This window comes from Dermacentor andersoni, chromosome 7, assembly GCF_023375885.2.
Source record: "Dermacentor andersoni chromosome 7, qqDerAnde1_hic_scaffold, whole genome shotgun sequence".
NCBI classification, from domain to species: Eukaryota; Metazoa; Arthropoda; class Arachnida; order Ixodida; family Ixodidae; genus Dermacentor; species Dermacentor andersoni.
The window spans coordinates 60,085,673-60,102,159 of record NC_092820.1 but is presented as its reverse complement, the minus strand read 5'-3'; the positions used below and the strand labels follow the sequence as shown (position 1 = coordinate 60,102,159).

Genomic DNA, 16,487 nt, shown 5'->3' with positions numbered 1-16,487 from the left:
TTAAAGCTCAACCCTTTGAATCAGGCGGCGGCGGCGCGCGCCACCTAGCCTTGAATGGTACTATATTGTCACGTGGTAGTGACGGTGAAGAAAGCAGCAATACGGTGCAATACAAAACTAGCTTTTATTGGGCGAACCTGTGCCCACAAGAAACAGGCTACACTTATAGCACAACGATAGCGGCGAACACGGTCGGCGATCGTCGAAAATCTGATCAGCGGGTCAAGCGCGTCGGCTTTTAAAGAACAGTCGTCGAATGCTCCAGACTAATCGTTCGGACCCGCGTGGCTTCCACAAAGTTCTACCACAGAACACCTATGTGGTTCTACACCATTCGGGTCAGGTGATGAAATCAGATAACATAAGGTTCGGCGACAACAGACAGCGGGTAGAAGCATCGATAACTTTCCAGAAACTTCGGATACATGCAGGCGCGTCCCACGCTGTGCGATTGCATTTGTTAGGCGGCGAAACGTGGTTGCCCGATAAAGATAAGTACACGTGTCGATATGCATCAACTCCTTTACTTTTGCGTTGATATTATCCACCAATCAGATAGCCTCCGTTTAGTTATTTCTACCTGTTCAAAGTCTATTTTACTTTCACTGTCTTTAAACCCCAAAGTTTTGAATAGTTCCCCGTTACGTTCAACTGCAGGATGAAGTTGTTTACAAGCAAGTATCAGGTGTTCAGCCGTTTCCTCCTCCTCTCCACACGCCCCGCACAACAAATATATCTCCTGGTATCTGGCTCGGTACGTTTTAGTCCGCAGTACACCTGTCCTGGCTTCAAACAACAATGAGCTTCCCTTAGAGTTATCGTAAATATTTTCTTTGACTATTTCTTGCTTAAACGTCCTGTATGTCTCTAATGCCGATTTGGTTTGCATCTCTGTTTTCCACATACCCCTCTCTGTCTCAACCTTTTTCTTGACGGATGATTCATCATCATCATCATCATTTATTTTCCTTAAGGACCCCTGTCGGGGTATTACATAAGGGGGCGTTACAGAAGATAAGGATAGAAACAAAGATATGGTTACAATTTCTTACAAGACTCAGCCTGTGGATTCGCATTAAAACAAACAAACAAACAACAACACCAAAAAAGCCAAGAAGCACACTGAATAGAATGCCAGAGCAAATCGGCAAAACAGTCACAATGTGAGACGGCAATCGCAAAAGAATGAAGGCACAGTACGGTCATTATAAGGTTAGGGTTTAAGGTGATCAGTAAGCAGCTGCTTGAAGATAATGGGGTTGCGCTCATTGACAACTCGATATCTGGTAAATTGTTCCACTCTATAATGGCCATTCCTTACCTTACCATTCCTTACCTGTCCCCCCCCTGCTGCCCAAGTATTTGCTTGTCAATTTTCTAGTTCGCTTCCTCCACCTTGTGTCAACATTCCTCGTGTATAAGTAACTGAAAACCTTCCTATATAGCCCACCGCATTTGCCCCATTTTTCTCAATCGCTCCTCAAATGCTACCTTGCTACTAGCCTCTCTGCCCTCGAAAGAAGACCATCCCAGATCCCCCTGCACGCCAAGATTTGGTGTCTTAATTTGCCATGTGCTCCCAGAGCGAGCCTACCCACACCACGTTGCCTATAGTTTCTAACTGTTGCCGGGTCTCTGCTCTCATACATAGAACTGCATTGGCAAAAGTCAGGCCTGGAACCATATTACCCCTTTTCATATCCCTCGTACTACCTCGGACCTATTGTAGTTCCACAGTGCCCTACTCTTCATAATCGCTGCACTTCTGTTACCTTTAGTCGTTAGATATTTTTCGTACTCTGTCAGATACTCAATGCCATTATTTATCCACAACCCAAGGTACTTGTATTTATCGACTATCACCTGTATCTTATGCTCGCCGCAAATGTTATCATTAAAAATCATGACTGCTGATTTTTTTTTCTAGACTTCAAGCCTAATCTTTCTCCTCCTGTACCACATATGTCCATCAATCCCTGCAGATCTTCTGCATTGTCAGCCATTAATACAATATCATCCGCGTACATCAGTCCTGGTAATGACTGTTGAATCAATTTTCCTTGTTTGAAGAATGATAGGTTGAAGCCGAGTCCACTTTGCTGTATTTTGGCCTCTAAACCTTGTAGTACAGCATAAACATCAGAGGTGATTAATGGTCACCCCTGCCTAAGCCCCCGCCGAATCATTACAGGCTCCGAAACCTGCTTTTCCAACTGTATAATCACCCGGTTACATTTATAGATATCTTTCAAGAAATTGGTTACTCCATCTTGCACTCCCAAAGTTTCCAGAATGCCCCACAAGCCCTCTTGAAGTGCACTGTCATAGGCTCCCTTAATATCCAAAAAAGCTAGCCATAGGGGTCTGTGTTCCTTTTCACCTATTTCAATGCACTGTGTTAGTGAGAACAGATTGTCTTCTAGCCTCCTATGCTTCCGGAACCCATTTTGTGGCTCTCCAAGTACCCCCTCGTTCTCTACCCATGCCTGCAGTCTGTCCTTTATAATCTGCATAACCACCCTGTAAACCACTGACGTCACTGTTACAGGCCGGTAGTTATTTATGTCAGCTTTATCCCCCTTTCCCTTATATATCATTCTCATCCTACTTAGCCTCCATTCGTCAGGTACCATCGATTAGCATTTTGCTCACCACCTCCCTTAATGCTTTCTTAGATTTCGGGCCCAATTTCTTTATTAACATAATTGGAATACCATCGGGGCCTGCCGATGTGCTACTTGGTACCCTCTTCTCGGCCCTTTCCCACTCTCTTTGTCCAAGCGACAGCAGTGGGTTGACCGGGCTATCCCTCTCCGACATACTGCATGTACCATATTTCTCTAGCTGTTCTGTAAATTTTTCCCTCATCATGGTTCCTATATGCTCCATTGCCTCCTCTCATTATAACCGAGTACCTTGAGCTGTTATTATATATACCTCTGCTCTCGGTTTGTCCTATTACCCAAGGAGTTCAGATGTTGCCAGAATTTCCTAGCTGCCTGTTTATCTTTTTTATTGCTTATTTCTGACAGCCATTGGGACCCTTTTGTCTTGATTTTCTCGTTGATCAAATAGGATGCTTCCCTTCTGCATTTTATGTACTTTATCCATTTCCTCTCTACTTCTGCTTCAGGTTCTCCCTTACTTTTAGAATACCTGTGTTCCCTGGAGGCTTCCTGACGTTCCTTTATGGCCCTCTTAACCACTTCATCCCGCCACCAGCTTTTGAGTTTTCGTATCCCTTGCCTTGTTTTCCTGACTCGCGCCTTACTTATATATAGGTCACGCTCAAATAGTCTCATTAACTTTGGGTAAGTCCAATCAGTTTCAGTACCCTCTGATATTTCCTCTTCAATTTGTTTGGCCGCTATTTCCACTTGGTCTTCTGAGTAAAAAATTACATCTGGCATTTCCTCACGCGTCGTTCGTGCTTTAGTTTCCCTCTTAAAACTCAATTAACTTGATACGTTTATGGTCGCTACCTATACTTCTGGAGCCCTGTTCATCTATAATCATGGCTCCTAATCTATCGTACATCCTATGCGACATTAACGCATAATCAATTGTCGAGTGTCGACCCCCTACCTCCCATGTTATGATCCCGTCACACTTTTCAGTAGAGTTACAGACAACTAAGTTGTCTGTAACGCGCCATACGCATAGACCCGACGTCTATGCGTGCCAGGAAATACACGAGGCGTTCTTTTGAGGGATCGCCAGCCGTTTGTGCGCAGGCGCGAGTAAGAGCGGGCGCGAGAAAGAAAATCTGGGGGCTTTTGCTCCTTGCACGAGCTCTCCTTTTCAATCCGCCGACACATGCGACGCAGCTGGCGAAGCGAGCGCAACGACGAGGAACGCGGTGTGACGTCATACCAACCGGCGACGGGGGAAAGGCGCGCCGCTGCGCAGCGGCGGAACTACAGTGCACTCTTCTAGTACACTGTAGGCGGAACACCTGTGGCTCGGTGCTACTAGTGGCGCATGCGCAGTAGTGACTAGAGAGCGAGAGAGAAATATCCGTGGCGAGGCGCGCATTGTGACGTCATGTGCCTCCTCGGAGCACCGCCACGGCGAAATCGCAAGTTCGTGGCCAGTAAAGCTTTCGCTTTACTATGTGACTCTGCCTACGTACTACGGAGGAGGTTTCTTAGCGCGCGCTGTATTCGTTTGTCCCCATGGAGACATGCCGGCATTGCGGAGTGTGGTCGAGTTTACGCTCAGCCGCTGGCTGCCCGCGCGGTGGGGCAGTGGGCGCGGACGCCCCTTGGTGAGCGCTGTGTATGAAGGGGCAATGTTCCGACTGGTGTTGTATAAGTCGCGGATCGCTTTTTTTCGTCGCGACGATAAATTTGATTTTTTACAAGCACTGCTCTAGCAGGGCACATGTAACCGGCAAACGGAGGCCCCAGGAGAGCACCTGAGGTTATAATAAAGCAGGAGGCGCAGGATCTCCAGGGCACCCAAGGAGTAGCAGGGTGATCAAAGCTGGAAGCAGGGCGGCCCGTGGGTTGGGGCCGCAGAGGCCGGAGCGTGCCAGGGGGTGTTCGCATAAAAAAAATGGCTGCTCACTATCGCGGGCAGCCGATCTTACACGCCTCTGGCACGCGCATGGCCTCGGCGAGCTCCAACCTACGGACCAGTTCGGGTTCTAGCTTTGGTGTCCCCATTGTCGCTTTGGTGTCCTGGAGGCGCCGCCAATAATGCGAAATGATGACACCTTGTTACAATTAGGATAAAAACACGATTGAATAAATATAATTACGTCCAGCCGCCAACTTGTGACGCTAATTAAGTTCAGCACTACCGCGCTCCGCAACTTTTTTCTACACTCTTAAAACGGTTGCACCCTTTGGGGTGTATATTTGTCCCACAGCGATAATCGTCATCTGCCTTACTTGCGTTTCCTTTCTTGAAACTCGGCGCTCGCTACTTTCCTGTCGAGAACGCTGCGTCACACTGATAACGCGCATGCCGTTCGTGACTGGGAAGTACCGGGCTCGCAGCGTTAAAGAAAGGAAATGCGGGCAAGACAGATGACGATTATTGTTGTGGGACAAGATACGCCCCAAAGGGTGTAAATTTTTCTAAGAGTGTATACACGCGGCCCGATCGAGCTCTATACTAGTCTCCCACAGAAACATCTGTGATGTTATTTACAAGGTACATCGCCGTAAGGCGCGAAAAAGCTGTGATCCGCCACCACTGACTTAGCACGAGTGCGAGACAGTCTGTCCGACACAGCGGTCGCCAAATCGGGCGTCAGCGTGCGTCCAGTGCCCGCTGCTTCACCTACTTTACCGCGCCGGCAGCCTGAGTCCGAGCGTAAACAAACTCGACCCCACTCTAGGGACGAACGCTTACAACACGCGCTAAGAAACCTCCTCCGTAGTGCCTAGGCAGTCATATATTCAAGGAGCAAAATCCCTCAGATTTTCTCACTCGTGCCTGCTCTTAATCGCGCTTGCGCACAAATAACTGGCGATCCCTCAAATAAACGTCTCGTGAGAAGGACTATTCAGGCGCCCTACACGAGATGGTCATTTGAGGCATAGAGTTTCTCAAATATATATGGTGAGAAGCTATATAATTTGAGGGATGCCTCGTCGCTCAACGGGGTGGCAGCGAGGGAGAGACCATTCGGGCGTCTTCCCTCAAATGACCGTCTCGTGAACCCTACATGCACATTCTACGGAGCGCACACGCGGCACTGATACCGAACAGTTATCAGCCAAATCTAAGCAACTCAATGTTTTCAATATCGTTATGTGAACTCTCCTGTCGTAGACCTTTTTCGCCTCAACGATCCGCCGCAGGTAGCATGAAAACGTAACCGAAACCAATGCAATCTTTTGACGCTGCCGGCCAAAAAACATCGAAGTCAAAGCCAGTCCAAATCCGCATCATTGAATCGCGTGCCGCTCTTGCTGCTCGTGCCGGCTGTTCGAACACCTCACGAGTCGAACACTTCGGCTCTGGCATGGAGCGTTGGCATAGCGAGCCAAGCTTCCTGTAAGCAGTCCAGCCTTCGTAACAAAACGCCTGGTCGCGACGTGAAAAAAAATAAATTAAAAATGGCGTGGCTATTCGCAAACGAAGGCCTGGCGCATGACAACCTCACCGAGCCGGTCAAGGAGCTCTCGGAGAAATGGAAGCTGCTGCCAGCGTTCCTCAAGATGCACGGCCTGGTGCGGCACCACATCGACTCCTTCAACCATTTCATCAACGTCGAGATCAAGGAGATCATGCGCGCCAACGAGCGCATCACGAGCGACGCTGACCCGAGTTTCTACCTCAAGTACTTGGACATCCGCGTGGGTAAGCCCAACACTGAGGAAGAGTTCAAGGTCCACTTGCAGACAACGCCGCATGAGTGCCGCCTGCGGGACATGACTTACTCGGCCCCGATCGTGGTGGACATTGAGTACACCCGCGGCCAGGAGCGGGTGCTGCGCTCGGACTTCCCGATCGGCCGCATGCCCATCATGCTGCGCAGCGCAAACTGCGTGCTGGCCAACAAGACCCACTTCGAAATGGCCAAGCTGCAGGAGTGCCCGTACGACCCCGGCGGCTACTTCGTCGTGAACGGCGTCGAGCGCGTCATACTGATGCAGGAGCAGCTCTCCAAGAACCGCATGATCGTCGAGGAGGACCGCAAGAGCGGAGTCATGTGCCAGGTGAGGATACCACGTCGTGCAGCCTGGCGTGTTCCTCGAGCGAGCGACTTTATGCGCGACTGTTTTATTTTTCGCTTGTTTCAGGCTGAATGGTAAAGTTCAGTGATGCAAATCGGGTGGTTCGGGACATTTTCTGTTTTAACTCTTTCTGGTGGTGTCAGTCGATGCTATCGAAAAAAAAAAAAAAAAAAAACGTCCTACACAATTAATGAAACACTGTAAATATAAGAAGTTCAGCTTCCGACGTGAAGCCAGCATAGTCCTGAGGCAATTTCCAGACTTTTAGTTCGAATGGAGGAAGACAGCAATTGTTCTGCTGAAAAATGAAATGCAGGAAATCAATATAGCAGTAACACTCTTCATTTAACTTTAGGACGTCGTCAGCACCAAATTGGGCATCTGCCTTCATAATTTCATTGTACAACAATAATATTGTTTCGAAGAGTTGAGAAGAAACGGTTTTATTTACAGATGGACGATGATCGTAGCGTGATCGTAGTGCAGCTCGGCCTCACAAACTCCTCGTTCTCTTTGTCTTCTTTCTTCTTGTCTATGCCTTTCGAATCTGTTACATTTCCCCGCAAGCAGACGAAGCCCTTAGGGCAAATCAGGATGGACAAAAAGGGTAGAAAGGCTTCAGGCGAGCAATATGAGTCAGCTGAGTTCTGCTTGATCGCCGACCATTGCACAGTAGGCAAGCTATGACGTAAGTGTTCGCTCAGGCGATCCACAACTACAAATGGGCCTGAATATTGTGACAAGAACTTTTGGCACAATCCATGCTTGCATTGCGGTGTCCAAAGAAGGACCAAGTCACCTTTTTCCAACGATACTTGTATGTGATGGTCGTCGTATTGCTCTTTCGAACGACTTTGCGAGGCCAGAGTACGAAGACGAGCTATTTGACGGGCTTCTTCGGCGAGACACAAAGTCTTCGATACAGAATCGTCACTGTGCAGAACGAAGGGTAAGAAAGTGTTCAGAGGGCTTCGCGGTAACCTTGCATACAGGAGATAAAATGGGCTATAGTTCGTAGTTTCGTGTTTCGCCATGTTGTATGCGTAAGTGACGAAGGGCAGCACGTCGTCCCAGTTCTTATGATTGGAGGAGACGTACATGGCAAACATGTTGGTCAGCGTTCTGTTTGTCCTTTCAACGAGGCCATTGGTCTGCGGATGATACGGCTTGGGATGACGGAACTGTGAAGTGCACAAACGAAGTAACTCTTCAATGGCATCAGCCGTGAACTGGCGACCACGGTCGCTGATGATGACACGTGGTGGGCCATGACGAAGGACCACGGAACGCAGCAGGAAGACCGCCACGCAAGCGGCGGTAGAAGACGGTATGGATGCAGTTTCTGCATACCGTGTAAGATGGTCTACGCAGACAATTATCCAACGGTTCTTGTTAGATAGCGGGAATGGACCCAAAAGGTCAATGCCTACTTGCTCGAACGGTGTACTGGGTGGTGTCAATGGCCGAAGGGGACCCAGGGCTGCGGTGGTTGGTCGCTTGTGACGTTGGCGCGTTTCACAACTAGCGACATAGCACTTGGTTGTTTCGTACATCTTGGGCCAGTAGAAGCACTCCTGCGTGCGGTGTAGCCTTCGTACGAAGCCGAAATGGCCGGATGTCACATCGTCATGCATGGCGCGTAGAACGTCGGAGCGGAGACTCTCTGCGACAACAAGCAGAAAACTTGCACCATGCCCGTAGTAGAGTAATTTATCACGGACAGTAAAGCGACCGCTGCCTTGAGAAGTGCGGGCGGCGACAAAAAGCGGTTCGAGGGTAGCATCACTCCATTGTTCTCACTGAAAGTCTGCCGCGTCAGGGAACGTAGAAGTAACAGCAGCAAGACAGTCGTCAAAATTCTCAGCATTGCAGTGGGTAGCTGCAAGAGGAATCCGAGAGAGGCAGTCTGCATCAGCGTGACAACGGCCACTCTTGTACGACACCAGAAAGTCGTATTCCTGGAGGTGCAGCGCCAACGTGCGAGGCGCCCAGAGGGATCACGCAAACCGACCAGCCAGCATAAAGAATGATGGTTGGTGATAATCTTGAATGGTCTACCGTAAAGATAACACCAAAACTTGTGTATGGCGAAAACAGCTGCCAGGCATTTCTGTTCCGTAACCGTATAATTGCGTTCAGATTTGATCAGGCAACGGCTGGCATATGCGACATGTTCTGCGCCACTGTGACATTGTACAAGCACCGCTCCTATCCCAATTCCATTAGCATCAGTGTGAACTTCAGTCGGGCAAGATAGATCGAAGTGACGCAAGAGGGGTGCTGACATTAGTATAAACTTCAGTTGAGAGAATAATGCGTCACACTCTGGTGTCCAATTGAAGGACGCATTTTGTCGCAAAATACTTGTCAACGGGTAAACGATGTCGGCAAACCGGGGAACAAAACGACGAAAATACGAACATAGGCCAATGAATGAGCGAAGTTCTCGTGCTGATTGCGGTGGCTTGAAGGAGCTCACCGCTTCAATCTTATGAGGATCGGGTCTGATGCCATCGTTGTTGACTAAGTGTCCCAGGACCAGTGTTTGACGTTCGCCAAAGCGACATTTTCTTTAGTTTAAAACTAGTCGAGCTTTCTCGATGCAGTCGAGAACAAGGCTGAGGCGTTCGTTATGTTCTTCAAACGTGCGGCCAAAGATTACAACATCATCGAGGTAACACATGCAATCTCCCACTTTAGACCACGTAGTACAGCGTCCATGAATCTTTCAAAGGTGGCAGGAGCATTGCAAAGGCCAAAAGGCATAACATTAAATTCGAACAGGCCATCTGGAGTCACGAAAGCGGTTTTTTCTTTGTCGGCAGGGACCATAGGTATTCGCCGATACCCCGATCGCAAATCAAGTGTTGAGAAGAAGCAGCGTGTAAGCAATCAATGACGTCATCGATTCGCGGTAGTGGATAGGCATCCTTCTTCGTCACCGTGTTTAGATGTCTGTAATCCACGCAGAATCTCCAGGAGCCATCTTTTTTTCGGACCAGGATTACTGGGGCTGCCATGGACTAGGTGACTCTTGAACGACACCTTTTTTCATCATCTCCTTGACTTGCTCTGCAATAACTTTGCGCTCGGAGGATGACACTCGGTAGGGCTTCTGGCGGATGGGGTGTGCGGAGCCGGTACCTATCCTGTGACGAGTGCGGGATGACGGTAAACGAAGGAGTGCATCTCCATGCGTGAAGTCAAATGCAGCCTCATGCCTGGCAAGGACATGTACCAGTGCTTGCCGTTCCGATGTACCGAGAGCCTTGCTGATCATGCCAAGCATTAGCTCTTCAAAATTGCAATTATCGCAAGGAAAGCAAGCTGTAGAGACGTCCGTAGTTAGTGCCGCTATTGAGTTACATGCGGCTTCATCGAAGAGAGCGATTTCCATACTGCGAGGAAGGACAACCGGCGTGGCGGAACACTTCAGCGCCCACAATGTGGCAACTCCTTTCGTCATGCACACGACATAGCAGGGCACAAGTATATCTTTTTTTAGAACAGTTTATGCGGAGAGGCCTAACTACAAGGTCAACACAGTCAGCGTGAACAGTAGTTGCAGAAACACGAACGGGCGTCAGGCACCACGATGGTGCAATCACTTCATCAAGAACACTGAGTGTGTCTGAGTCCCTGTCTTCGCTACGCGAGCTTTGTTCGGAATCTGCTGATATAATTAATTTGTTCAATGAGATTTTGCCACAACCACAGTCCACGGAAGCATTGCACTGTTCAAGAAAGTCGGTACATTGTGCGAACGAGAAAGAACAAGGAATTCCGACACAAAAACTTTCCCAGCCAACAAAACACTCACACCACAAACACCAAGGGGATGAAGCCACTCGCCGCCTACTCCACGAAAGGTAATACCGTCGTTCCAAGAAAACATAACTTTGTGGCCTAGACGGTTTTTGAAAGCGAGGCTTATGACAGACACTGTCGCCCCAGTATCAACTAACGCCATGGTCGGTATTCCGTCAATCGAGACATTCACTTTGTTTTTGAATGTCACTACAGGTAGAGGTATTTCTTGCAAAGACCGTCCGGCGACCTCACCTCCATTGGCCGCGTATGCTAGTTTCCTGGCGACGGTGACGAGGAACGGCGCCAAGGGGACGGAGAGCGACCGAGACGGTTATTTGGCGGCGTCAAACTCCGCTCAGAAGCTGGCGCATCGCTGCATCTGGTCTCATGTGAGAAGTGGTCCATTGGAAGCAAATCGGTCATCCGCAAGTCATATGAAGTATGTGTTCTGGGTGGCGAGAGCATCGGTGGTGTCCTTCGTGATTGATGGCCTTGGCGACAATACCGAGCAATATGGCCTGTGGAACCGCAGTTGTAGCACACGAGAGGGTGGTGGTGCACAGTATCTTCCTCGAAACAGATGCTAGGCTGCTGCGGGCGGTGAGAAAGTTCGTTGTCATGTGGATAACGTGTCTCTGCTGCTCGCTGAAATTCGTTATATTGTTCCTAAGTCACGTCGTGGTAGTAGGGTCGGTGCTGTTCTTGTCGCGGCCTGACAGAAGTCACAGGGCCTTGGGGTAAAAACGCGGCTGCTCTCGTTGTGGCCGAGCATCATAAGTAGGGCCTCTGTCGTAGAGATGTAGCTGCTGTCGGGGTGCGAGTTCATAATCCTCAGTGCCCCTCGCCGCAGGATACAGGAAGAAGGATGCCACATTTGGCTCGAAATCTGGTGGTAGGCGGAAGCTACGAGTGCCTGGATGTGTCACTTGCGCGTGCAGGCTGAGCTCTTCCCGAACTATTTGTTGGATCTTTGATGCAAGATCGAGGGGCGGGTTGCTGTCCATGCTTGCAACTGTCGTAACATTGGCTAGCCTGCCAAACTTCGGCGTGATGCACCTTGTTTTCAGTTGCTCGAAAGTAAGACAGTGCCGAATGATGTCAGCGACGGAAGCCAGGTTGTCTTTTGCGATGAGGAAATTATAAACATCTTTGGCAATTCCTTTCAGGATGGCCCGAGTTTGTCTTCTTCAGACATTCCAGAGTCCACCATCCTACACAGTTTTATTACCACCTCAATGTAGGTTGTGCAGGTTTCGGCTGGCACTTGCGCACGTTGCAGTAGCATCTGTTCTGCCCTTTTCTCTTTCGTCGCGGAGTTGCCGAATCGCTCTGATTTCCGAAACAAATCTTCCCCATGTTGTGAACGTTTCCTCGTGATTGTCGAACCACAACAACGCAGTATCCATTTGAAAGAACACGACATTGAAAGCTGTGAAGCGCTGTTCCACTTGTTGGCGGCACTCACCCGGTGGTAATGGATGAGCCATTCCTCGACGTCTTCGTCCGATCTTCCGGTGCAGGGACGCGCATCTCTCAGTTGTAGAACGGAACTTGTCGGCACAGCTGTTGGAATGGGCCGTTGTTCGTCTGCGTCGTGGGACATATTCAACTCCGGTAGATTCGGTGGGAGTCCAGCAAGGCGACGGCTCCGTCAAAGAACTTCTGATTCAGCCTCCGTCTTCGGGTGTCGATTACCCCGCATCTTCCACCACAACTGTTACGAAGAGTTGTGAAGAAATGGCTTTATTTACAGGAGATGGACGATGATCGTAGCGCGATCGTAGTTCAGCTCGGCCTCTCAAACTCCTCGTTCTCTTCGTCTTCTTTCTTCTTGTCCGTGCCTTTCATATCTGTTACAATATGTTTAATATCAACTCAAGAAAAAAAAAATTGAGCTCATTTTGCAGTGTGTGAATTCGATGTCGCCAGGGCTCAGTGGTTATAACATCGAGATAGGGAGTATAGTAGGATAATCATCATCATCAGCCTGTTTTATGTCCACTGCAGGATGAAGGCCTCTCCCTGCGATCTCCAATTACCCCTGTCCTGTGCCAACCGATTCCAAGTAGTGCCCGCAAATTTTCCTAATTTCATCGCTCCACCTAGTCTTCTGTTGTCCTCTATTGCATTTCCCTTCTCTTGGTACCCATTCTGTAACCCTAATGGTCCAATGGTTATCTAACCGGCGTATTACATGACCTGCCCAGCTCCATTTTTTCCTCATGATGCCAATTAGGATATCATCTATGCCCGTTTGCTCTCTGATCCAAACTGCTCTCTTTCTGTCTCTTAATGTTATGCCTAGCAATCTTCGTTCCATCGCTCTTTGTGCGGTCCTTAACTTGTTCTCAAGCTTCTTTGTCAGTTTCCAAGTCTCTGCCCCATATGTCAGCACTGGTAAAATGCACTCATTGTACACCTTCTTTTTCAATGATAGTGGTAAGTTTCCAGTAAGGAGTTGGCAATTTCTGCCGTATGCAATCCAACGCATACGGCATATTCTTCTGTGAATTTCCTTCTCATGATCAGGGTTCCCTGTGATTAATTGACCTAGGTAAACATACTCCTTCACAGACACCAGAGGCCGACTGGTGATGCTGAAATCTTGTTCCTTTGCCTGGCTATTTATCATTATCTTTGTCTTCTGCATATTAATTTTCAATCCCACTGTTACACTCTCTCTGTTAAGGTCCTCAATCATTTGTTGTAACTCATCTGGATTGTTTGCTGAACAGAACAATATCATCGGCAAACTGAAGGTTGCCGAGATATACACCGTCGATCTTTACTCCTAAGCCTTCCCAGTTTAATAGCTTCAATACTTCTTCCAAGCATAGCAGGATACACCTTTTTCCATAGTAGGATACATCACAAAAAAAACGGCAGTTGGCAACCAAGGCATGCGGACCATGTGGGGTTGTTACTCCGCCAGCCAATCACAGAAGCAAACAAAATCGTCATGCGACCATTTCAAAATGGCGTTATACTATTCTCAAAGAGTTTTCATCAGCGGAAGCGATGAGGTGTGCAACAGACATTAACAAAGTTTATGGAGTCTGAGCATTTCACTCTTCAAAAGTCTGCGGTACAGTTAATTTCACTGCTTACCCGGTACATTTTACTCATGAAACTTCACTGCCAACTGAAGTGAAGTTTGACAATAAATAGTTGCAGTGAAGCAAGCATTTTATTTCAATTCAGTAAAGAATTACGCTTTCAACGTTCCAGCGTAATAGATGAGTGAAAACGCTCAAAATTATGCATTTATAATTTCATTTTTATGGTTGCCACCTTATTTAGGTTACAGGGAAAGTTTGCAGTACAAACTATTTGCAGCCTCATGGAGGAACAGTGGCTGGCGGTTATGAGGGCTTGGGCGGGGCTTCACTGCACATTTGAGTTGTATCCGACTATAATCAACTTGTTTTCATTCATATGTTTCCAGAAGCGTTTTCTAAAAGCTTAGTGGGCAGTGGGCACTTTTGTTGTTTTTCGGCCGTTTACTCGTTCGGGACTGTTATTCAGCTGAAAAAGTGATAAACCTCCACATGACTCTCAGGTGCATGTAGATTATTCATCAATGAAAACAAATTAGACCCACTGAACTTGTGCCTCCAACCTGTTCACTAGACGAAAAAGAAACTGAACATCGCTTTGAGAAGCTTGGTCTACAGATATCAAGAACTGAATGCGAACTGTCACATAGAGCAGGAGGTCTCAGCACCTGCGATGAGCTGATTTTTATTTGCTACAGTTATGTTTCTTATATTCAGTTTGAATGTTACAAGAGCCAGCATAACGTTTGACGGTAATAAAATACAACTTTTTCGGTCCCTGCAACATAAAATGTAAGAAAGCTGTACATTTTTCAAAAAATACTTCACGTGTTGATTCACAACCTTTGGCTCTGGTGGCGTCATTTGACATTATATCCGTGACTTCACAAAAGATTGAAAAATTAGAATTTTTCTGCTTGAAACATGCTTTAAGAGCTTTTCCACATTAAATGTGTCAAGCAAAAAAATCTCTTCCTAAAGGAAAAAATTTGTTTCAGAGACCAGCTCTGGCTGAGACGCTTTGGAGACGTGTTCCATAGTTCTTTATTGAACAAGAAGACAGACGCCTTGAAGAAGACAAGTCCACTTGTCGAAACGTTGGCTCCTGCTTTCACCTTGTTCTCGTTATGCTCATAGTTCTTTATCGTTGTTTTGTATCTCTGTGTGTATCGTATCTCTATGTATCTATGTGCGGGTATGTGTATATAGATATGTGCTCTATAACATTTGTTTAGTAGGAAGTCGTTCATCAGGTGTGTCCTATCCTTAGGTTGCATGAGATAACAATCTGTATGTCACAAATGCCAGAAACCTCCTACAATCAGCCAAGTTTTGTTGATATGTCTAGAGCTGAAATCGCGACAAAATGCATACGAGGCGGGACCCACAAGTAATGTCAAGCTTATTCTTATTTTGTTTATTTTTTCAGATGTTTACATTAGCACCTTCAAGTTATTCTCTCCGGGCACAATAGACTTATTCCACTGCTTTATCCATTGTTCGACGCTGTTCTGGAATGTCTGAAAATTGGTTACCCTCATTGTCTCTGTAGTTCTCATCTTTATCTCCTCCACGTCTTGAAAATGTTCTTTTAAGCACTTGTTTCAATCTTGGAAATCAGAAGCCACAATGAGCAAGCTACCAGTCGTAGAAATGATGAGGTAAGGTAGTGTTGTCATTCCATTTTTGTCAGCTTGTGCTGCACGCTCAGTGCTTTGTTGGCAGGAGCATTGTCATGGTGCGCAAGCCACTCAACTTGAGTGGGGTGTATTCTCCTAACTGAATTGTGCAACCAGTTGGCCTCTTCAACATATAAAAACTGCGGCCGGCTAGCATAAGATATCACCCGTTCAAGTCCGTCTTTCCTCTGGACTACGACGGCACCGAGGCCTAGGCTACTGGCGTCAGTGTGGATATCGGTATCGGCGTCCTCGTCGAAGTGTGCAAGTACCGGCGGCGACTGCATGCATCGTTTGAGTTCTTGAAATGCATCGGCCTGCGGCGTTTCCCACTTGAACTCGACATCACATTTCGTTAGATGTAATAGCGGCTCCGCGATGCGTGAAAAGTCCTTGACAAAGCACCTGGAGTAGGCACACATGCCAAGAAATCTACGCACTGCCTTCTTGTCGATGGGCTGTGGGAACATTGCGATGGCAGCTGTCTTCTGCGGGTCGGGGCGGATTCCAGATTTGCTGATGACGTGGCCTAGAAACAGAAGCTCGCCGTAAGCGAAGCGGCACTTTTCCGGCTTCAGAGTAAGCTCTGATGACCTGATGGCCTCTAGTACTGTTGCAAGCCGCCTAAGGTGATCGTTGAAATTTCCGGCGAAGACGACGACGTCATCCAAGTAAACAAGACAGGTCTGCCACTTCAATCCTGCTAAAACCGTGTCCATTACGCGCTGGAACGTTGCAGGCGCCGAGCACAGTCCAAACGGCATAATCTTGAACTCGTAGAGGCCGTCTGGGGTGATGAAGGTGGTCTTTTCGTGATCTCTTTCGTTGACTTCTATTTGCCAATAGGCAGACTTGAGGTCCATCGACGAGAAGTATTTAGCGTTGCGGAGCTGATCCAATGCGTCGTCTATCCGAGGGAGGGGGTATACATCCTTCTTCGTGATCTTGTTCAGACGACGATAATCGACGCAGAAACGTAGGGTTCCATCCTTTTTCTTCACCAAGACTACAGGGGATGCCCACGGGCTTTTTGACGGCTGGATGATGTCATCAAGCAGCATTTCGTCGACTTGTTGTCTTATAGCTTCACGTTCTCGCGTAGAAACTTGATAAGGGCTCTGGTGGAGTGGTCGAGCACACTCTTCGGTTATTATGCGATGCCTTGCGAGTGGTGTTTTTCGAATCCTTGACGTTGAAAAGCACGCTTTGTATCGTCGAAGTAGACTTCTGAGCTGTTGTTGCTTAATCTT

The 16,487-nt window shown here is 47.8% G+C and overlaps 1 protein-coding gene across 1 annotated transcript in view; it reads left to right on the top strand.

Annotated features, from left to right (window-relative positions):
• Positions 1–5,885: 5,885 nt before the first annotated feature.
• Positions 5,886–16,487, top strand: part of Polr3B (RNA polymerase III subunit RpIII128) — a 54,224-nt gene continuing 43,622 nt past the window's right edge. Inside the window, exon 1 of the mRNA XM_050181693.3 lies at positions 5,886–6,674. Coding sequence (XP_050037650.2) covers positions 6,072–6,674 — 603 coding nt within the window. The 5' untranslated portion in view covers positions 5,886–6,071. The remainder of the gene's footprint in view (positions 6,675–16,487) is intronic.